Source organism: Hydra vulgaris, chromosome 14, assembly GCF_038396675.1.
Source record: "Hydra vulgaris chromosome 14, alternate assembly HydraT2T_AEP".
In the NCBI taxonomy this organism is placed as follows: domain Eukaryota; kingdom Metazoa; phylum Cnidaria; class Hydrozoa; order Anthoathecata; family Hydridae; genus Hydra; species Hydra vulgaris.
The window spans coordinates 8,344,435-8,369,860 of record NC_088933.1 but is presented as its reverse complement, the minus strand read 5'-3'; the positions used below and the strand labels follow the sequence as shown (position 1 = coordinate 8,369,860).

Below are 25,426 nucleotides of genomic sequence, written 5' to 3'. Positions count from 1 at the left end.
GCTTTAACTTATTGAATTTCATTGCTAAATATAACAACCACTCAAAAGAAACTAAAATAACAACACTAAACAAATAATTCAAATTATTAAATTTTTTTTCTTTCTATTTAAGTTTATTTTAATTTCCTATTTTGTTAGTTTTGCTTTCTTTGTTTGTGAAACTTTTTTCAACAACACTTTATCTGATAAAAGTAAGATTTTACTATAATTTATATCTTAAAACCCTTAAAACACAATTAAAAATTAAAAAAGAGTTTGATAAAATTTAAATCTAAAAAAGAAGTTATTAATTTGTTGTTTTTTGCCCATTTTGTAATGTACTTTATTTTTTAATTTTATTTCACTCCTAACAAGGCTGCAAGCAACCACTGTTAAGTTGAGAGTTACTAAGAAAAAAAGAAAAGAGTAATAAAGCAAGGAAACGGTTAACAGAAGCGGGGAAAAAAATAGACAAAAAGTTTTTTAGAGCATGCAGAGACAGATACAGAAAATGAGATTTAGCTGAATGACAAGTCAAATAAGAATGATTTTTAGTTAATGGAACTAAAGATAATAACTCCTTTGAGCAGCGACCATGATAGTATTTGTAGAAAAGAGAAAGAGACACAACTTTACGACAATGTTAAAGAGGCTCAGGCATTGCAGTTACAGCGAATCCAATTACGTTAACAATGTGTTTTTGGTCCTTCTTTAGAAGAGAAAGAGAAGAACCACCTGACAACAGTATTCCATAGAGGGACGAATAATAGATTTGTAAAGGTAGTAAATGGAATCAGGAGTAAGAAAATGGCGAGCAAACTTAATTTTAACACACAAACAAATAAAAGAACCTTGAACCCTCAGTCAACCTATATACTGAAGTATTAGGTGAAAAAAAAGGTTGCTTAATTAATATTTTATATTAAATTTGCATATGAAAATAAAGCAATTTTTCTGTATAATTTTGAAAACCCAACCTGTCACTTTTGAAGACATTTTTATAAAACCAATTAATTTAGTAAAATTTACCTTGTAGAAGCACTTGATTTTTCAGGAAACCGATTCTTTGTAGTGATTTTATTTCCAACTTCAATATTTAAAATCTGTTCACCAATTTGTAAGCATTTAACATCAAAGTAATGATAATTTATTGTAAGATCTCTTTCTGGTACTTTTTCTTTAATTGAAACCCATTCATCTTCTTCAGCAGAAATAACCTCAAAATACTGACTAGGATCTAAAATCCACGGCAAAGGACCACCTGTAGCAACTATTCTTTTGGTAGAACCAATAACAACAACTGCTGTTTCAATTGGATCAACTATCTAAAATAACAAATTGGATCAACTATTTAAAATAAAAAACTGAATCAACTATCTAAAAAAAGTTATAAGATCATATCTAAAAATATAACAAAATAAAATCAAACTAAAACTATTTATATAACATATACAGAGTTGATTAATAATAATGCATATTTTTTTTTTAAACTTAGTAAAGAGTTACTTATGAAAAATGTTTTCAAACAATAAAAAATAAAAAGCTGTTTATTTCAAGCTGTTTATTTTAAGTTGTTTTCATTATCAGAGTTTAAACCAGCCTGATTGGAAGCGTATAACATGGTATTCCTATTTGGTTTAAAATTTCTAAAGGTCAATAAAAAAAATTCAATAATAATAAAAACATATCAGGCCTTGTTTTAAAGCGATGAGCTGTACATGTCATTTGTGTAAAATTTGCAGTTGCTATGCGCATTATACTTTTAGCAAGGCAAAACCTATTACATAGTAGAAAATTTGAATTGATAAAAAATGTAGCTTGATCAATCGTTATAAATGCTACATTAATGTTAAGTAAATTTAAGTTAAATTTCAAAACACATTGCAATAGAATACTTCTTACTTTCTATTTTAACCTAACCTTTGAGGGCCACTCTGCAGTTAGATAGAAAGATAAAAGGCAAGATTAGATTAGAACAATTATAATATATTCCAATATTGTACAAATGCTGTATAATTTATTTATTTATTGGCTAAAATTCTGGTTATATTATAATTAATACAATTTTCTTATTGATATTTTACAAAAAATAATTTATAAGAAATTAATAGAAACATGTTAATATCTTGTTATCAGTTGCCTTCCTCTAAACTTATGATCTCTATTTTCTCCAAATGATAAAAATTGGAGTTACTAAAAATAAATCATTTTAAGTAACTCCAAACTCTAATAGTTTGAGATTAATACATGTTGTTTTACTAAAATTACATGTAACTCGATACACTTGATTTTATAAAGGTCTTATAAATATTTACAATTTTTTCAAGATGTTTTGTTGACACAGCAGGTAGACATTCTTTGACATCCAGTCATTGGATAGCTCCTGCGCCAATATAAATTCAAATCTGGAAGAATTTTTGGCCTATGACAGCAATTTCATTTAGAAATTGGCTTTCTTTTTGCCAAAAATCAGTGAAAAAATAATTTTCCGCAAATATATGCCTGTAATATATTGTTCTATATGTTTTCTTGGGTGCTGGTTCCAAAAATTTACAGGAATTTTTGTGTTAAATAGCGTTTTAGGTCAAAACATGTGTCTCCTTTCTAAAAGTATTACCCCAATAAATGAAATTTAAATGTTTAAAACATAGTAAAAATAGTTGCGAAGGTAGATGTGCATGTACTTGACCACTAAGGTGTTATGTGACCAGCAGCACATTCAGTCTGGTATAGATAACCTCCTAAGTGACCAAGTAAAGTGCCTACATTACCAGCAGCACGCTTCAAATTTTGATATAAAAGCCAATTGTTTTAGCGCTGATTTTTCATTTGAGTTATCAACCCACACCAATCCAACATGCTAAAATACAGGGATAGTTCAATTAAAACTAGATGCGATACTCTAACTTGCAAAATTGCAGGGCTAGTTGTACCAAGAAGAACCGACATTCATCGGTAAATACAAGTTGCAAAATAGTGCACATTTAATTGGACGAATGATACACTTGTGTTCAGTGAGACGAGGTTTTAAATTTTTCCATACGATAATGCAAGCAAAATAATAGCAAACTATCCAATGATTGGATATCAAAGAGCACGTATCTGCTGTATCATCACGTGTCAACAAAACATGCCAAGAAGAATAATAGAAGAATAACAAACTTTCATTACTTTGGTTGAACAGCATAAAAATTCAACTTACATGTGTATGACAAGCTGAACCTATGACTTCAGAACAAATGATGTGGCATAGCAACATCATTTGTTCTGAAGTCAATATAATAGTTAACAATAACAATAGTTCAAGAAACCAACTCAGAAAACCAAGATCAAGACTTTGTTGCCATGCTTCTAATCATGCCAAAAACATTTTTAAGTTTGAGTAACAACCCGCCTAATCTAAGAGACATGTTCCTAAAGATTCCGGTAAGAACTAGTTGTAAATGTTTTGACAAACCTATAATTAGATCCACAAGTGCAGTGCTTATTCAACCACAAAATTAGTCGTAGTGACATAATTGGTTTCATTGTAAAAACTGCTAAAATCATCTTTGGTCAGAAATAGATAATTAATTTGAATTGAATTGATAAAGAATTGAGTGATTCTGAGTCAGACTCGGATAAAGTCATATACATTTTTCCCTCAGCATGGACTATATAAAGATACTTGGAAGAGGCATTTTACCTTAATCTCCAGATGGTAGCAAATAATCTTCACAATAAAGACGCTAGTGATGTTGTTACCATTGGCTTAGACGATACAACCAAATCCAACGGCCAAAATTTGTATGATATTAAAGCAGACCACATTACAATTAGTGGTTCAGACAGAGAGCAAACAACATTGACCACAGTCTATATTGAGAATAGTTCTCATTCAGAATCTGAGGCTGCGATATCCAACAAACTCAAGCTGAATTTTTATTCGGTGATTGCGGACTCTTTTGTGAATAAAGTGAAAGAGACTATAGATTTTAGGATGTATGACCAATTCTGAGATTGTAGCATCTTGTTAAAAGCCCTAGGTATTGAGGACAAAAAGATTTTAAAATGTTGTGAGCGTTTAATACTGGGCATCGGATCATGCTATCGCTAAGGTATTTTGCAACATCGAGCAAAGAATGAGATCAGAAACTACTGGACATATCAGCTGGACAGAAAGCACTCATGTCTCCATCAACATCGATACAACTATTAGTCAAATCGCTACAGCCAAGTTACTCTCGCCAAGCCATGCTAGTCACTCTGTCTTCATATACACAGAATACAAAGGCTAGATGGATCTTCAAAATATTGAACATTTCAGATTTAAAGGTCTTGCTTCTAATTGCTTTGGGCGCAATGCTGAAATAGCAAAAGAGTAAATAATCAGGAAGCAATCAACCCAAGACTTTTTTAAAGCAATTGTGGACAAAAACTAAACAATTGGTTCATTCTCTGTTCAGATGTGTATGCCCAAGTAGGCGAAATAGCTTTTTTTCCTACAATGGAATTACATTGAATTGACAAGAGAAGAACAGACAAACTAAGAACTCCTAAATATGATTCAAGGAGTGTGCACGGGAGTTTTTCAAAGAAAAATTATCGCAACCAAAAGAAGCTAAAAGCAATACTGACTTAAACTGTGGCAGAGGAAAACTTCTTGCTGCTATCTAGGCTGAAATTATAGACACATTGATTTTACAGATAAAAGAGATGGACTTTTTCTCTCCAGTCATAAATCCAGACTCTAATGATGTACAGAAAGACTCTGACCTTGAAAGTGAGAAAACAGATAGCAAAATAGAGCAAGCATCACTGACAAATGGATGTGAGTCAGAGTTTGCAAAGCTGGATAAAAATATGTACAGCGCATAAAAATATGTGGTCGAACCCAATACTAGAATTTAAAATTACCTGGAAGTTATAATTAAAATTCTTATAGTTACAGGGCTTGAATTAGGTGTATCCCGATAGCTTTTCGAGATTAGTTTTTTTAAATATCTTCACGATTTGTTTGTTTTTTTGGTTGTTTATTTTTTTAATTAAGCATTCTTTTTTTAGCAATTTTTAAAAGTAATGTTTTTGTCTGAGTTATTTTATTAGGGCTAATAAAGTACGTCACGCTAAATTTATCTTTTGAATAGAAGCATGATCATTTGCTCTTTAACATGGAGATTCTTCGTGTGGAAAAGGTCGTTAAAGAGAAAAGTTTAAAAGGGAAAAAATGTTTTTTCTTTATTCTTTTTTCTTTTTTTTTTAAAAACGGCTTGGTTTTTATCTTTATCTTAAAAACCATTGCACCAAACTAAATTATTGATCATTTTAATTATTATTTTATCAACTATTTTACATTAATAACTACTTTACTAGTATATGAAAATATATAGTGAATTTGATTTTATTTTAAAAATTTTCTAATATTTCTTCAATGCTAATAATCTAAGTTAAACAGTAAGTTTTCTGCTTCAAAAAATAAAAATTACAAAATTTAATTTCTTGTTCAAGGAAATTTTTTTCAAAAAAAAAAATTTAAGTATATACTAAAACCTAACGAAATATCAATTGATATATATAAAATATATATAAAACCCAATATTTTTTTCACTTTTTTTAACAAAACAATTTGAACGAAAAAATGGAATGAAAAAGTTGAAACATTAACTTAAAAACCATTTAAATGAAAAAACTATTTATACTTAAATTAATACAACGTTTAATATACTAAGACTTTTAATAGTAATAGCAATAAATTATAAAAACGTGGTATCAAATGTTTTTTTGCTTCAACTTTACTTGTTTGGTCTACGGATATGCATGCTTATATGCTTTTTTTTTTTTTAATCAAACATTTCTATTTATTTAATTTGTTTTATTTTAAACACGTTTTATGACATTAATGTTATAAAAACTATAAAACAGCAACACAAACAGCGTCACAAAGTTGTTTTATATTTACACAAGCTCTAAACTTAGCAGTTTGATTTATTGTTGTTTTACAGCTTTTTACAATAACAATTCAACAATCTTTAAAAATAACGTGTTTTATAATCTTTTTTATATGTCATGTATCATGTTAAGTAAAAACAATTACTAAAAGTAATATTGTAATAGTATTAAATGTTACTTGCTCATTACATCATAACTTGCTTATTGCACTAAAGTAAAACTTAAACTGTAAATTATAACAGTTAACTACACTACTTTAAACTCTGCCAAACAAGAAAATTAAAAGATAATATTTAAATATGAGAGATATTATGTTAAATAAATAACAATTACCAACTATTGCTAAAAAATTAATTTTATGCTAACGCAATCCCCCACCCCCTTGCTGCCAAGCAGCACCAGGGATGGGGGGGGGGGGAGGATTGAAATCATTTTTTTTTTGCAATTAGATTCGTGATTAGAGGGTTGAAATCATTTTTTTTGCAATAAGATTTGTGATTGGAGGGTTGAAATCATTTTTTTGCGATTAGATTTGTGATAAGAGGGTTGAAATCATTTTTTTGCGATTATATTTTTTTTGCATTATTTCGAGCCCTGAGTTACAATTTTTTGAATTACCTGGAAGCAAGAAGACACATTCAAAATGGACAAGAGCTTCTTATGAAGTAGGACAAGTCAGGAAGCTAGAAGCTGATTTTTTTAGGTACCGTGAAATTACAGTGCTTGTCAACTAATGGTGATAAAGCATCAAACAACGGTGATGCAACGTCAAAAAATCTAGTTAAAAAACATGAAAAAACTTTAGAGCTTCTTGAAAAGTACAAAGAACACAACGGTGTTATAACTCTAAAAACAGTCGATATTTTGGACTCGCTTAATAAGAAACAGCTGATCAATGAAACTTTGTACTGTCTGACGATAGCACCTGAAATGAAACAGTGATGATGAATTAAACTTGATTCAGAAAATTTAAAAATTTTACAAATGATCAACTAAGATGTTCCATTCATAATGCAATAAAACCAAAAAATGAACTCTCGAACAACATTGATAAAAATATTCAGTACAGTCCTGTGAAGAGTGATGACATGTGAATGCTTGTTCAGGTGATTGATAATATTGATTATTAAAGTGGTCCAAGTTTAATGATTTTTAAACTGTTTGCAGAATTCTTTATTGCATTGAGTTATTTTGTGAGTTAAGTTACAAATCCTTGATAAAATATTGATTTGGCACCTCCTTGTTTTTAACAGTGAAAAGTTCAGATTATTACTATATTGGGTTTGAGATACTTTGTATGCAGAAACAACTGAAGAATTGAATTTAGCAATCTCTAAATCCTATAAAAAGTGATATTGAAGCCATGGTTGTGGCTAAAGTACTTGAAGTTTAAGAGCTTCTTGAAAAAACACTTTTCTAAACCAAATCGTCATACTAGCAGCAATCCTTTTCCAAAATCGAATTCTGCATCGAATTTTGCCTCAGATAACACTAGTTAACTTGTACTTTTTAAAAAAAGTTTTTTATTTGCCTTACCTTGATAAAGGTCTTATGAATATTTAGAGGTTTTTCTATAAAAAGATCTTATGAATATTTTGTAGTTTTAAAATATTAAAATCTTATGAATATATTAAAATTATTATGAACATATTAAAATCTTATGAATATATGGAAGATTTCTCAAATTTAGAAGATCTGAAAGATTAAGTACTTAATTCTGCTTTTTGTTAATTTAAGCAAACACTGCAATATGGCAGAGTATTATTTGACACCTAATGGCAATATTTAATGAACAGAGTATTTGAGTGAAATATGTACTTAATGAACAGAGTATTTGAGTGAAATTTGGCATAAAGACAACTATAATACTTTGTTAGCATAAAACTTATATATAACATTGTGAGTGATTCTTAATTTTAAGCTAAAAAACAATAATTACTTGAGGTCATCAATAGAAATATTGAGGTCATCATATAAATATTTACTTAAGATAAGAAACATATTACTATTCTATAGCCACTAAGTAAATATTTATTTATAAAGTATTTTTAATTTTGTTTTTAAATAAATACACGATTTACCTTAATTGGGTAATAGCTAGCAACAACAACCACAGCTCGCAGAACAACATCTGCATACACATACGAAGTTGTTACTGTTGAGTAACCAACCTTTAGTGCTTCCAAAGATATTGTGGTACAACCTTGACTAGGTAGATCTAATCAAAACAATAAACTCTTAAAAAATAAATAAAACTTTTTGGATTAAGATGTGAAGATTACGTTCACATTAATTACAAATGTAGACTTTCATTTAAAAATCATTTGAATATAAAATAAATATTTGAATAAAAAATAAAATGAAATAAGATAACTAAGTAAAAATTTTGACTTTTTTCTCTAAAAACTCTTAAGTAGTTGTTAAAAATATATAGACATTTTGCGACTTTATTACAAATTTTGATAAACAAAAAAAGGTTTTAATAACACATGTGCTGGCAAACTTACCCCAAAAATTTTAACTTTCTGTACTGCTATATTCATGCAACTAGCTGAGGATTTTTAAATTAAATATAAAAATTTTGAATTTTTTTTCTCTTTTAAAAAAAATTTTATTTTATAAAACTTTTGTATTGTTTTTATTTTGTATTGTTTTTATATGAAACATTTTTGAACTATATTTTTAAAACTAATAATAAAAGAAAATCATGTCATTTAAGAAGAAATGCACCCAAATTACTTAAGTAAGAATGATTAATGATATCATAAATAAATTATGAATAATGAATGGTATCATAATTAAAGCTATTACAAAATAATAAAAAGTCAATTTCTTATCTAAGTTACAGACATTAAAAAAAATTTTACTTTCACTTTGTGTGTCTGCCATTTTGAACACAGAAGGATCAGAAAATGTTGTTTTTAACAGTATTTTTCGACAATCGGTGAATGAAAATTTTTCTTTATCTAAAAAATAACCATATTTAAAATGGAAAATAAAAACCAAATTCATAAAAATTTTACTTAAAACAATTATATAAATAAAATTTGTGTGCAATTAGCAACCGCTTATCTCATAAAATGTACAACGATGTGAAGTCTGGAACCTACATTTCTCAATTTTTTTTAGTCTGTAATACCAAAAAGAATACAAAACTTATACAAATTAAATAGATGCTTTCAAAAAAGGTTGCATTTCATTAAGTAAATTTTTTGAGTGATATGTTGTCGCAACACATAAAATATAAAATTTATTAAACTTAAGCCCTATACATAATGTGCAGAGACACTATGAGATAAGTGCATAGCCAATAGATGCCAAATATACATACAAGCATACAGTATGGTAGATACACACACATGCAAAAACTTAAAGGTTTGAATCTGGAATAGGGTAATTACAACAGGACAGAAAATTTATGCTGTTATTTCTGTAAGGGATCATCTATAAATTACATCATGATATTATTAATTACTTTTGATCCCAACCCTGTCATAGCATAGTAACTCTTTAGTAACAACCCCCATACGAGTCTCTATAAAACCACTAACCCATCCCTATCTCACCCAGAGCATAACATAACTTATGAATAACTCTTAAAGAAATATAATAGTGAAATATCAGTATAAAAGCTGGTATTTAAAAATATTGAATAAACTTTTTTTATGTAAAATGAAAAACAAAAATAATAAAAAAGAAATAACCTTTTTCAAAAGAATAATAAACTTACATATCACAAGAAACATAATATATTATCAACAATTTACAAATTACAGACCACTCAAAATAGCTTTTCAGAATCGACACTAGAAGGTTAAACTGTTAAAGTCACTAAAAATAGCTCTTCAGAATCAACACTGATTGTTAAAGCCACCAAAAACTGTTAACTGTTAGTCACAAAAAACTGTTAAAAACCACTAAAATAGCTTTTCAGAATCAACACTAGGAGGTTAAACTGTTAAAAGATTCACAAAAGATGTGTTAAGGACATTTATCTTACACAACTTTATCTTCAAACCATCTCATTATCGTTTTAGTTGTGTGGCTATGTTGCTAGCATGTTCTGGTTTTTCCTTGCAGCTTAATAATCTTTTTGTTTTCAAAAAGCTTTGTTTAATTTTTTTTTAATTTCTTAATTCTTAATGTTTCATAAACTTCACTTTTTAAAATTATAAATTTTTGGAGCTTGGTTCTTAAGAGCTGTACTTTGTATTATAAATCTTTTCTGATTCATAATTCTTAACAGTAGACTGAGAATAATGGTTTTTAATACACATAAAATGTACAACTTATTTGGTTTGCATTTATAATATCATTTTTAAAAGCATTATGTAAATCACAAATTGGTCAGATAACTTCTGCTTTCAATAAAAAAAATATCTTTTAATTACTTAAAGGCACTTAATCAACACTAAAAACAATTTAATGCCTTTTTTTTCCCCCCTTTTTTTTTCTACATAATTTCAAACATAACTTTAATCATTAAGTTCACAATTAAATTGACTTTATCACAACAGTGATTCAACTGCTAATTTTATTGCAAAAGCAATGAGGTAGTGCCAAACCTTACATAAAAACCTTAAAAACAGGCCTTCTCATAAGAGGCATGCTATAGCACGTCTTAAATGGCTGCACACATAAAACTTTGTTTTGATAACTTGCCCATGGCTCTTTGGAAGTTTTGACAATTAGCGCTTTTAAAAAAGATGCTAAAAAAAAAAAACCAAACTTAAATTAAAATCAATAAGCCATAAACTTAAAAAAGAATAAAATTAAAAAAAAAAAAAATTAAACTAAATTAATGAAAATCAAACTAAAAAAATAAAAATTTTAAAGAATAACAAAATAAATAGCAGAAAAACCAGAAAAAATTAAAACATTTATTATTTAATCTAAACTTCATTGTAAGCAAAAGTTAAAAAAATTTATCACAGCTCTATCAATCTTTATCATTCCCTCCCATGAATAAATTGGGTAACATAAGGGCGGATCCATAGTGAGGGAAAGAGTCATGAGTCTGCCCTCCCCTCCCCTCAGATTTTTTATTTATTTTTATAGAAATCGTGTTTAAAACGTTAGTAACTTAAGGTGTTTAAAAGTGCCATGAATTTTAATAAAATCGACAAACGTGCGTGCATTTGTTAAAACATGCTTCTTAAATTTTGCTTATGCAAACGTTGGCATTTGATTGAGATTATTCAAAACAAACACGTTACTTCAGCATTTTTTTTTCAAAATAATTTTCAATTGATAGTTTTTATTTATTATAAAAAACACATATTTAAAATAAAAAAACAATTAATTTCAGAGACTTTAAAAAAAAATGCCAAAACATAATTACTTTTTTCAAAAGCGTTACTTTTAAGTACGCTATAGAAATAAAGTAGCATGGTTTTTGCATGCGCTCACAAAAGCATCCAAAATTTTACTTAAAATGAATGGTTTTACAAAAACATCAAAAGAAACCGATCGTAATGTTTAAGCACAGTTTCTATTATGCAATTAGCAATTACATTAAAAGTTTAAAGCAAATGAATTCATTATAAATAAAGATTTGCATGATTTTTTTTTAAATTTTCTTATTTTCCTTAAAGTGAAGTAATGTTTGTTTGCATATTAAAAACACTTTAAAAAGTTTTTTATCGTGCATTTATCAATAATTTTGCAAATAAAAAAAAATAAAAAAATTGAATAAACTTACCAAGCATCTTTGATATATTAAATAACTTATTAACTAGAATAAAAATTATTTGAAAATAAAACTCCCTTATTTGACATAAATCTTTTAAATTTATTTATTGACGTTTTTCAATAAATAAAGATACGCATAAATAAAGTCAACATTCATAAAAAAAAAAAATGATATGTTGTGCCCTGGGATAGTAAAAAAATAGTTGGCAGATGCAATTGTTTCAAGATTATTGTAATGCTTTTTTTTATTAAATAATTTTTTATTAGATATTTACATGATAAAACGGCTTGTAATTATTTTTGATAGCTTCTGTACTCATTTTGCCTTAAACTCTAATCTGAATATTTTTTTCAATGATCGGCTTTATTACGTTGCAATAAAGTACTCAGGAAATTTTGTAGCAGTTTAATTCTAATTATGGAATCAATTATAACATTTAAATGTGCTTTGTTTTTTTTTAGCGTATTTTTTAAAAGCACTTTTTTTTCAAAACTTGCAAAGAGTCGTGGCCAAGTTGTCAAAAGAAAGTATTATATGCGTGGTCATATAAAGCATGCGACCCCATGCCTCTGATGCGAAGGGCTGTTAAAAAAAAAAAAGGTTTAATTCACTATACTGCAGAAAACTTGCCTTAAGGAATGTCAGAAAAATGCAAACAAAAACAATAATATTTTACATTTGGAGCTGACACATCACACTTGAATAACTGAATAGATATTAATTTCTAAAACAAATTAAGATGTTTTTAATACATACTAATATGTTTATTAAACCATATTAATTACCTTGAGAAAATGCAAAAATATTTATTGGCATTATTAAAATTTTTCCAACTTCAACTTCTACAACTGTATCTAAAAATACAATTTCCTCTGGTTGCAAAATCTTTATCAAAGATGCACCAAAATGCAAAGGATTGCGCACATCTCTGGCTTTCACAAGTATTTCTCCAATCAAATTTTCGGTAGAAATCAAACCACGACTATTAACTGAAACAATGGTTTTATTCATTGAGGACCAAGAGTACACCCCACTACCACCTTTAGCCTTTTACAAAAAAAAAAATTAAAAAACAATTAAAAAGTAAAGTGATATTAACAGTGAATTTGAAACAACATAAAACAATATTTTATTTTTATTACAATAAAACTTACTGTAAGTTGAAATCTATAGTAAGGTTGACCATGCTCTGGATCCCAAGGAAACACTACAATTTCTGGTGAAACAACTATCGGATCATATATCTCAATAACTTGTTCACCATAAACATTTTTTGTTCTTATAAGATCTTTTAAATCTTGCTAAAAATTAACAATGAAGATTTTATTTTAACACTACAATTTAACAATAATAGCAACAATAATAATATTAATAAAACTAATACCACTATTAATAATATTAATAATAATAATAACAAAGCATGCAACAAAGACACAACATATAAATTCAAGAATTTATTTTACGACTCCATGGTTTTATATTTTAATATATATTTCATAAAGTATTTATCTTTAACCTCTAATAATCTTTTTATTTCAATTTATATAAAAACATATTATAATTATATACACACCTAAAATGTTTTAGATCCACACAATACAGATATATTATACTAGCTGACCTGACCAGTAAAAATATGGATCTTTGTAAGTCTATTGCAAACCGACCATTTCTATACTTTTTTCCATATATATATATAAAAATATTCTAGCTTACCAGATCCTTAAAATATTTAATATTTTTTAGTTAAATAATTCATGCTTTAAGAGCAAAAATATTACCACGCACTCCTTTTCTGCATACGTAGAGCTTATAAGAGATTTTTAATTAGGTGCGTTTTTGTCCTAATTGCATATCATTGATAGCTCAGTGGTTTAGTGCACTGTCATCAGTGTTGTTTTGGAGGGTTTCAGAACTCCTGTTAGCGTAATATATTTTGAAACTATAATAATCTGCTTATTTATTTATAGCAAAAAAAAAAAAAAAATATTGCAAAAAAGATTTCTAATTGTTAAAATAAAATTTTAAAGTTTTCTCATTTTATAGATATATTATACATGATTGCTTCATATACTGCCTGCAAATTCGACATACGCTTAAGACGTTTACACTTGCAGACGTTTGTACGTAACGCTTTACAAATGGCAGAACTAAGAAGATCTTAGACCATTAAAAACTATAGATGCGGCCTTGGCTATAAAACACTAATCTAAAACCTTTTGGATAAGCATTTTATAGCTAAAAGATATATCTGTACCAGTTTTATATATTTTTGGGCTATTGTATGCACCATAATCAAAATCAATCAAAAAAGGTAAGATAAAACTGACACTACTGCACAAAATTTTTAAAAATCTAAAACATCAGTTTGTGCCTAAAAATAACTTTTATATGTCAAGTTTGCTTTTGCATTTATCTTACATTTTTTGATTAAGTTTGATTATGGTGCAAACAATTGCACAAAAAGATTTAAAACTGGTACAGATATATCATTTCATGGATAAGAGATTAATGTATTTATTACAATAGTAATAAATAGTTTTAAAGAAATAACATAGTAATTAATATATTTAGTCTTAAGTAGAGTAAATCCCATTAAAATATATTCTATATATTTTTAATAAAATAAATTTTCCTAAAAAATTTAAATACAATTTCACTTCAGTTTACATAAATGTTGTTTAACTAATATTTTACAGAGTGGCAACACTTTTCTTGAGTTAAAAAATTAGAAAACTTTAGGAGATTTTTCAGGGAAACTTGAAAAAGCGAATAAAAAAACTACAATTATTTTAAAGGATTTTAAAATTTTTTTTACATTTAAATATTGTTCAAAAATTTTAATAAAAATTGTAAAAGTTTATGATCCAAAGAAGGCTTAAAGTTCAAAAAACAAGTTTAAATTAGAAGATCTTAGAATTTTTTTTAAATTCAAGTATATTTGAGGAGATTTTAGGTCTTTTTAGGATGTTTTTCAAATATTAGAATATTTTAGGACTTATTAGGAGACCTGACCACCCTGTTTTATACCACTTGTAATAGAAAGTTTGTAGAAGAACTTTTTAATGTACTTTTTGCACAGCTTATATTCTTTTCCAACCTGGCATAGGACATTAGATCTACATAAGATCACAAAAATCCAATTAAAATAAGTTTAAAATACTTTAAAAACTAAAACATGAATTCATTTTTAATTTTTGTTAATGAAATCATGCTTATTAGTCAATATATAAAATCTAATTTAAATTTTATTATAATTATAAATTTTTTTAAATAGTTTAAAATTCAACACAATTATTATTATTACTATCATTATCATTATTAGTAGCTAAAATAATTTAATTAATAAAATTTTAAAATTTTTATTAAATTTTTTAATTTAATAAAAGCAACTTTTATTGGATATAATAATTCTTTCTTTTTCTTCAAATAACTATTTTGTTTTAAGGTCAATGTTACATTAGATTGTGCAGACCAAATGTTACAGAATGATCAAATGACCTGAATAATCTAATTTTTTTAAGGTCAATGTTACACAATTTGATTAAAATGTTTATTTAAATTTAACACTTTAAATCACACAATTAAAGAATTTAATTTAATGAGCCATAAACTAGGTGATTTAAAATCAATTTAGATAAATAATTTTTTGGTGGAGGGTCTTTTATCTTCAAAGATCAGTACACACATAAATTAAATAGATAAATTAAAACTTAAAAGAAAACTGTTAAAAAATTATAAAAAACCTGAATGCCTAACAACTTTGCTGTCATTACTGTTTTCCCAACCATGTTAGCTCTTACATAGAAATACGAGCCATTGTTTGATTTGCTCAAAACTTCAAAATATTCATTCGATAACATTGATTCTATCATCGTGTTCTAAAAAAATATGTATTTATTTTATTCAAAAATAAATGTCAAAAGCATTTAAATTAGTTCTTTGATTTTAAAACATACAATCGTACATTGGTTATTTTAATAGAGTTTCCATCGTCATCAAATAGAAGTACTAGCAACTCATAAACTTTACCAACTTGTAACAACCAAAGTTTTCCTGGATTTATAGCAAATCCTATGATCAAAATTGAAATAATATTTTTGAAATATAAAAATGATTAAAAGTTTAAACAAATAAAACAGAAAAATATATACAAGCATAAGAACTAGTTATAATGCATCAATAAATCAAGTGTTGTTAAGGTAGTAAAGAAGAAGCCTATATAATGTGCACAATAAAAAGTATATAAAAACAGTTATGTAAAAAAAGCAAAAATTAAAATATCCATTATGCTTGAAAAATTATTTAAATTCTCTTGATAAAGAACATTTTAAAGTTTTTCTTAAAAGAACAATTTTAAATTAAGGTATATTCTTTTAAAATAAGAAAGGTGATAAAATTGCATACAATTTTTATAAAAATACTGAATTTTAATTTTTACGTGTGAGTGTACATGTGTGTGTTATTATAGTTTGTTTTAAGTAATTTTGAACTTCTAATAGTTCATCATATTACCTATTTTTCCAGGATCAACAACATGAACCAGAGCTGTTGGTAAACGAATCGAATATGCCTCAAGCATATCTTATTTATTAAGTTAAGAATAATATATAATTATTGACAATAAACAAGAAATGAATAAACAGATTCAAAAAATACTAAAATTTAATAACATTTAATTAAATTTTGAAAATGGAAAAAACCAGGAAAACAATGAAGGTTTACTTTTGAAAACAAAAAAATGGAGAAATTTTATAAAAATTTATAGAAAAAGTCCTAACTAATGAATCCCTTAAATAAAGCTCATTAACATATTAGGCCAAAAAAAATTAAATATATTAAAAAGAAAAACTAATAAAAAAAGTAAATCAATAACAAATAAAAAACCTACAAAGACAAATTTACACAAACAACATTAAAAAAAAGAGCCTTATTTAAGATAAATTAATGAAAAATAAATTAAAAAAACTTTTTTTAAAAAAACATTAAAATATTTAGCATAAAATCAAAACCACACAAAAAAGCATAAGTAAAATTAATATAAAAAAAACAATAGGAGATAAAAACAATAAAGAAAATAAAAATTAGGAAAAAAGTGCATAACCTAACAAAAGCTCAATAAAAATCAGTGAAAAGTTTTAAGGTTAAAAAAGTATAACCACAAGTTTTATTAACACCAGAATTTATTTTGTTATAAATTTATTAGTTAAAAGTTTAAAATTCCTGAGAAAATGTTTAGTAAGTTTAACATTGTGATGTGGATACATTCTGGTAACAAAATATTGATACTTAGTTTTAATTTTGACAAATGCAAATCGTGTTAAATGGTGTGTATTAATCTCCTTTTAAACTAGTTTGCATTAATTAAAATACACTATTTTATTATTTTTATTTGAGTACACTATCATTTTAAATTCATGATGCAAGGGACACTTTAAGTACTATAATACATAATATAAAAATAATAATAAAATAATATATAATATTAAAAATATTTCTATTATGATTTAGTATTTTATTTATATTGTCAGATTTCAAATTAAATAACAAACAACCTCGCCAGAAGCCTATATGTAAAATTATGCGAAAAACCATGCAAAAACCACGCAAATTTCTTGTATCTAGTAGTAAATACTAAACTTAACTGTATTAGTTTTATGAAAAGATACTATTATCAATCAACTGAACCTTTGTTTGACCAATTTTCATTCCACTAACACTAGCACTTTTATCATTTAAATGAGCAACAGAGTCATCTAAAACTTGAACTGTGTACTGAGCAGAAGGTAATATTATATCTAAACAAAAAATTTACTACAGTTAAAAAAAGAGAAAACTTGCATTTAAAAATATTGTATTTTAAGTTTTTTATTTTGATATATTGTACAATTTACCATTTTTCTTTCCCCTCCTCAATTGTAGTGCATTAAATTTAACAACTTGGTTTACAAGAATGTAGACATTAGATGGATAAAGCACAACATTGTCCAAAACCGTCAATTTCACACTAGTGGGTTTAACATTCTAAATACAAAATTATTATTTTAACAGTTGCTGGTTTCTGGCTGTTGATCCTACACTTATTAAAAGAAAAAGTTTAAAAATCCAAAATAAGCAGCATAATTTAAAAAAATAATAAACAGATAAATAGAAAAAAAGATAACAAACAATTATGTTTAGAACCTTTACTTTTAACTAAGAAGAAAAAAAATTAAAGATTATTAACAAAAGGCTAAGGAGATTTAAAAAAAAAAAAACCTTGCATTTGAAAGAATATTAAAAAAAAGAAAAGGTCAGCAGCCTACACAATAAACAAGTGCATAAAAAAACATGAACATAAATAAACATGTGCATAAATAATGCAAAAACCAATAATTCTAATCCTACATTTTTCTAGTCATAATAAATTTTTTAATCTAGTAATCAACTGGTATCTTTTAGCCAAGACAAGCTTTACATAAGAAAAACATAGTGTTTGTTAGTAAGAATAAAAAACACCTTAGAGAGCTGTATAATCATAAATGTCCCTAAGAACAGAGGTGTGTGAAACATAGAGACAAATTGAAAAACATGAAAAATCAGAGAAGGGTTGAGATTGAGAAGGGTTGAGAATTGGGTTGAGAAAAATTGATAAGGATTGAGAAGGGCTGAAAATCATTGACCTTCAAATAAGCTGAACACAAAGGAGTATTAAAAACTTTTTGTTTAAAATAACCATATTTTCATGAATTGACAGACTTCAGATGTTTATGTACTTGTTCACAAGTTTGTCAAAACATGTTCTTGTCAAGATAAGCCTAGTAAGCGACCAGGGTTGATATTTGACAGGGGCCGGGGCCGGGTTTGTGACCGGGGCTGCATTACTATTGATATTCCTTATAAATATATTATTGTTATTTAAAATTCATGATATATTTTATATAAAGGTATATACATCATCTCATCGTCATCATCATCATCACCACCATCATCATTATCATCATCATCTCTACATCATCATCATTATACTCATCATTATCATCATCATTATATCATCACCATCATCATAATATCATCATCATCATCATCATCATAATATCAACATCATCATCATAATATCATCATCATCATCATCAACCATACAGTTGATGATGATGATTAAGATGATTATGATGATGATGATGATGACAATGATCATTATCATCATCCTAATAATTGGCATTATTATCATCTTCTCTGATACACACTATAAATATAATTAATACTCTCATACTCTCTCTAAGATCATTGCTTCTATTCCTATCTTTTAAAGACACCATATATCCATCTGATCTACTTTGATTCTTTCTGATTCTACTTTCTTATTTGTCATTGTAAATATTTATGAATTATATTATATTTGTATATATTATTTTTGAGACTTTTTTCTATATTTTCTTAAACTTTCATAACAAATTTTAACTTGAACAAAATACAAAAAAACAGCAACAACAACAGCAACAAAAATCCAGCCTCGGCTAGTAACCCCTGCAAATTGTGTTTGTATAGGCGGGGCCGGGTTTGCGAAAACCTCTGTATTTAGATAAGCCCATATCTTGGTCCATTCTGCTTTTAGAGCCTCCACATTTCAATAAGTTTTCCTTGACATCATATCCTTTATCACTGACCAAATGCAAAAATCCATTAGATTAAGGTCAGGTAATGAGGGTGGCCAAAAATCTGGTGTCTAAACATAAGGAATTTCCTCTTGGAGAAACTTAGCAGTTTTCTTGGCTTGATGGGCTGAAGCAGAACCCTGTTGGAAGGACCATTACTTTTGCTTGAACTTTTTTTTGGAACAAGGAAGCAAATGCTCACTCAAAAATGCAATTTAGACTTTTTAATTTTTACCCATTCTGGAACAAAAACTAGAGGAGTTTTAGATCTGTCAGAGCAGATCCCAACCCAAGCCATAACCCCTGCAGGCCGCTATCTCTTTAGAATGGTTCTGTTTTCAACTAGGATGTTTTCTCTGGACTTTCCAATGATCCTGCCATTGTATCAATTTGGTTCAGGATGAATAGTGAAGAACTTTTTATCTATATAAACTGCAGGATTGTGTCTGAATATTGTGTCTGGAAGTCCAATTAATTGCATGCTCATTTTTTTAAATTTTTTCTCTAGTTGCTTCACTAAGGAGCTGTTGTTAGTTTTTTACTAAACTCTTGATGCCTAAATCTTTATGGATAAGTCTTTGCATTGTCTTAATATTCGAGCTTCTGTGGCAAGCTTTGAAAGTAAAAAGTTTGGATTATGTCACAGCTTACAATCAACTGCATTTATAAGTTTTTTGCTTCTTGCAGCTTGTTTTCAGTAAAACTCTCTTTTTTGGATTTAGTAGACATTAGATTTATTTAATTGTCTGTTCATTTTCTTTACAGTTGTCTATTTTTTCAGTCACACTTTCCGCAGCTTTTTAATAGTCTCATGCAAACGATGAAATAATGCTTTGAACTCTTTTGACATATTTGTAATATAAAAATTGTAATATATTTAAAAAAGCACTTCATAATTGCTGCAATTAACTTTTTCTAAATTTTACTACGTAAATTATTCAAATTTCTACTGCAAAAAATTCAAATTTGTCTCATTTTGTGCACCCCTGTATAACAAGATTTAAATAACTATCTGTGCCAGAACTTGAAGATTTTTTTTACTAAGTTAAGAGTTATTTAATGACTTTGCTAACCAGATCATACCACCTGAATCATACTTGCACGACAGTTTCATTTTAATATTTAATACCATTCCTAGCATCATGCCCATATAGATTCACATACAGAACACTGTCCAAGCCACCAGAAAAAGGAATACCAGCACAACATGCCAAATGTTCATAAAATAATTAATAGATATAGCATAACATAGAGGCTCAAATATCACCACCTACCCTATATAAAGGCATTCTTTTGGTTTTTTCTTTATTTCACTAACAAATCTTTTGTCATTTAGTAAATGATCCAAAGAATTTTTTCAGGCATATTCACATAACATTTATGTTTTTAACACTTGTACTTGCTGTGATCTTTAAATATAACATTCAAATCTACCTGACAGCTCTGCTAATCACCTGAATGCAATCATAGTGTAACAAAAACTAAATTGTAAAATCCTAAACTCTTAAATGATCTTAGAAAAAGATCTAAAAACAAAAGGATTAGTTGTTTTCAGCATATTTAACATAAATATTAGATATTGAATTTGATTTAAAAAGTTTTATAGTAAAATGATATGAGTTTATTAAGGAAATGTGTATGAAATTAATTGCAAATAAATATAAAATAATATATTAAAACATATATAATTAGTTGCATTTTATTGAACAGTTTGATTTTAATACAATTATTATAATATAATTAATTATAAATTCAGTTACCTTATACTCTAAATCTGAGAGCCTGGCAGACACGATTGCTTCACCAGTTCTAATTCCTTCCACAAGTGCACTGCATCCTCTGTAATGCTAAACAAATACAAAATTTACTTTTATACTAGTTTATTAACAAGCTATTATCTTTATATATATATAACATTATTATTACTATCAAATATACTATCAAATTTTATTAAGCACTTATTTTGTTAACAACACAAGTAACAAATCAACGCGACCTCTTACCCTTTAACAGTGTCAAAGAACAGTCTAACATTCTAATAATTGGTTCTAATCTTATTACCTCTTCCAATGAAAAGGTAGAAAAAAACTTGATTATCCTCTTATTTGCCTCTTGAACAAGCTCTTCCTATCAGAGAAACAAGATAATCAACTGTTAGACATCCAAGTCACTTTGGCTTCAATTTCTCTCTTGAACTACTTCTACTGATCCAGACCACATTCTTTTTAGTCTTACAAAAGTGTTTTCCAAAACTCTCGTACATACTCTTCAAAATTAACTTAATAAGTGCTTAAATGAATCTTGTTTTCTTGTCTGCTGGAAAATGGTATCTATGGTTCCAATGTTTAAAAGAGACCATAGAGTTAATAGATTAACAGTAATAATTAATAGATTAACAATAGAATTATTGTTGTAAGTAAATAACAATACTAACATATTGAGGAAAGTAGGAAATGTGATGTGCTGTGTAAAGAGAATGTTTTGGCTTTAATTAAAAGAATTTAGCAGCTTAGGTTATTTAATTAGCATTTTTGGGTTGGTCCATACTAGTGATTAACCGAAACCGATATAAACCAAAAATTTAGGTACCAAAACTAACATTTTGGTTTTACTGAAACTAATAATGCAATATTGGCAGAAGCAGGGTTGGTTTTGGCAATAGGATTATGAGTTTTACTTTTGATCTGGTACTTAGGGTCACTAATGGGGATTGCAAAATGCTTCCAAACTAAACTTTTTTGTCAAGTTCTTTGAAAATCTATTTCGAAAACTTCTTTGAAAATTATTTAAATCAAATTTATTTACATTAAACAAAATGTTATCAGATCTGAAAGATTCAAAATATTATGTGCACTGCAATGGTTTGATTATTTGTAATTTTAATATTTTTAAAAAGCAAAAAATACGAGCAATTTACTAAAGAAACTAAAAAATTTGTGGAGGATTGGCTTAAAAATTTATTTAGAAAAACATAGGTGAAACATTTTGTGGAAAGTGCCATAAAAAATCAATTTTTCTAAATTGATCAAAAACATACAACTGAAATTTTTTTACTTAAAATTATACAACTGAAATTTTTTTACTTAAAATCATACAACTAAAATTTTATTTTCTCTATGTTTTTTAACTGAAACTTTTCGGTTGAAAACAGTGTGAATTGCCAAAACTAAAATTTGTGTATTCAAATTGAAATTATGGTCAAAATCAAATTTCAGTGCATCACTAGTCTGTATTGTTAATTTTGTTCAAGAGAGTTTGTATAGAATTAAATCCTTAAAATTAGAACACTTAAAAATGAATCTTTAGAATATAAGTTATACCTAACAATATTTGAGTTAACCCAAAACTATGTTTCCAAAACAGTAATAATAATAATCTATAAATCTACAGCAAAAATTGACTTTAGACCAACAAAAAGCGTTTGTGGGTAGCAAATAATTGTGATTCCAGCTTGGTTAAAACAATTTGAGATAAAGTTACATGGGGTTGTTTGAGTTTAAGTTACATGGGGTTGAGCATTATCACAAAGAAATATAAAATTTTGAGTACCTACTATAAGTCTTTACTTATTTGTTTCGCATATAAGAGATTTCAAACAATTTCTTATAATATTAACTAGTAATGGTGTCTCCCTTTTCAACATAACCCAAACAACACCTGTTGTTTTGAAGAAGGTGTAGAATATTTTTTGTCTTAAAACTGTCGCATCATACAATTGTTCTTAGACTTTCACCCCACTGATCCAACTAGCTGACTTCTACCCATATTATCTTAAACAAAACCACAACTCATCCTCTGTAATAATTTCACTTAGTCTTTATGGACCATTCTTAAAAAGAGCTAAATTTTCCTAACATACCTCAACTTCTTGTGATTTTGATTGTTAACTTGCAGAGTATCTAACATAATATTAGTTTTCTTTTTTATGAGCAATGTGAATGATTTCATTGACTGTAAAACAATAAACCAATGTCAGAGCTTCAATTATATCACGTGTTGCATGAGGATTTTCTTCAATAACGGCTGGCACACATTCAATATTCTCAGCTGTATACAAGGTTTGAAGGTGCCCTGTACAAAGATCATCTTTGAGACTCCATCTAGCATCTTTAAATAAAGTAGCGAATTTGGCAACTACTATATTTTGGTGCTTGGTCACCATGAAATAAACCAATTCATTGGTTATGGCTTGTGATAAAACTCTGAGTAGAGCACAGATTTTAATATATGCTACGATATTCAAATTTTTCCATTTAAAAATTTTCAGTTTAACAGGTTTGATTTTTTTAATAGACATTTAAAATAGTTTAACAAGTACCTTAAATGTTCATAATTAAATACAGTTTAAGATGATATATAAATATTTAATTATTTCTTGTCTTATTGTAACTTTTCGAGTTTAAGAGCATCCTTGTACCTAGGTGGCCCTAGGTACAAGGAGGCTCTAGGTACACAAACTTTCCCTAAAGCTGTTTTTCTCAACATGTTTAGATTATTCTATAAATTTCTTAACATGCTTTAATTATTTAAAATATGAATCAAAATTTTTTTGCGTACTTAATCATATGGTAAGCTGAAATATTGAAGTACTGTGTTCATTAACAAATGCCAAAAATGATATTTATTCTCTGCATAGAACCATAATGTAAATATATGTGAAGAGAAAAAATGATTGTAGTTTGCAAAAAAGTTTGCTTAGCTTTCCTAGAAATTTACAGAAATTTAAACAAGATTTTTTAATGCTATTGACTTTTATATATTTTAAAGCCATTATATTTTTTATAACCATTTCACACAATTTGCTTAGTAAAAATACTAAACTTTCTAATTGATATAATCATACCTGTTCTTCTAAAGAATAAATTTCTTTTGTGGTATCATATGAAGAATCTTGAAACCATAAAAACCTGGAAAAAAAAAAAAAAAACTTGTTCAAAAATTTAAATTCAAGTGTTTAACTCAAGCAACATTCGCTAAAACTTTATACAATAAGTATTTATAATATCACATTATATATAGTATAACCTTTTACAATTATACTTAAATTATACAATTTTTTTATTTGCGAACTAAAATAAAAAGATTTTTTAAATATTTTTTATTGACTAAATAATACTAACGCAAACAATATTCACTTATAATGATTAAATTTAAATATAGATTAAAATTTTTTTTGATTAGAAAGCTGCACAAAAAAAATGTTCCAACAAACCTCCATCACAATTATACAAATTTCAACACAACTATATTTCATATATTAATTATACTCCAATTATTTTTTAGAGTAGTTTTAGAGTACATTAATTATACTCCAATTATTTTTTAATAGTGTTTAAACATTTGTTGAACAATACGGCTTATTGGCCGAAGTGATAGCCTCACAGTGTTTCTGAAGCAAATTGCTATGGTTCAAATTCTTACGCTTCCTCATATTTTTTTTTAACCTTTTTGGATTTTTTAATATACAAAGTAAAATAATTTTCATGTTCCATAGATATTATATAAATAACATATATAATGATATTATATACTATAACAAATGAAAGGGAGAGAACTTTTAAAAAAGCTCAAAATTTCTAAAAACATCAAAACACTGGTAGAAGTTTGTTGCGCAGGGAGATAGTTATACAGAGATAATTATGTTATTAATGTGCTCAGGTAACTAGTTCTTATAAGATGCAGATAGTCTGAAAAAAAGATTATGGTCTGAAACTTGATAGAGAAAAAATTTAAAAAGCTCATCGAGCTAATCCAGAAGGTGCTGCTGTGGAAGCGAAAAAACTTTTCTAGTTTTATTTTAACAATCTTTTGCTATATCTATTTTTATGCTATAGATTTATATGGCTACATTGTAAAAATTGAAAATAGTTTTTTTGCATAAAACAAACTAGTATCATTTCAATAAAAAATGGCTTAAATTTGATCTTTTAGTGATAATTTTTGTTAATAAGGAATCATTATGTTTCACAAATTAGTTTGAATTTTTAGGATGGTATTTTATGCTTAATGTTAATTTTTTGAGCTAATTTAAAGTGCTTATATTACCAAATAGTCTCGGTATTATAAGCAATTTTGCTACTTTTTAAAAATCTGTGTTTTTAACAAAAAATTTTGGATGCCCAAATATATATATATATATTTTTTTTGTTAATTCACCTACCCAAGGCCCAGATAGCCACTACAGACAAGGAGG

The 25,426-nt window shown here is 27.0% G+C and overlaps 1 protein-coding gene across 2 annotated transcripts in view; it reads right to left on the bottom strand.

Annotated features, from left to right (window-relative positions):
- The window catches only part of LOC100215893 (nuclear pore membrane glycoprotein 210), a 94,175-nt gene that overhangs the window by 40,024 nt on the left and 28,725 nt on the right, over positions 1-25,426 (bottom strand). For both annotated transcript variants that reach the window (XM_065817540.1, XM_065817541.1), the window contains exons 5-16: positions 24,077-24,140; positions 20,994-21,080; positions 17,494-17,623; positions 17,269-17,397; positions 16,115-16,183; positions 15,567-15,673; positions 15,346-15,480; positions 12,754-12,900; positions 12,385-12,646; positions 8,775-8,873; positions 7,989-8,125; positions 1,009-1,304 (exon numbers count right to left, since the gene is read on the bottom strand). In XM_065817540.1, coding sequence (XP_065673612.1) covers positions 1,009-1,304; positions 7,989-8,125; positions 8,775-8,873; positions 12,385-12,646; positions 12,754-12,900; positions 15,346-15,480; positions 15,567-15,673; positions 16,115-16,183; positions 17,269-17,397; positions 17,494-17,623; positions 20,994-21,080; positions 24,077-24,140 — 1,662 coding nt within the window. The remainder of the gene's footprint in view (positions 1-1,008; positions 1,305-7,988; positions 8,126-8,774; positions 8,874-12,384; positions 12,647-12,753; positions 12,901-15,345; positions 15,481-15,566; positions 15,674-16,114; positions 16,184-17,268; positions 17,398-17,493; positions 17,624-20,993; positions 21,081-24,076; positions 24,141-25,426) is intronic.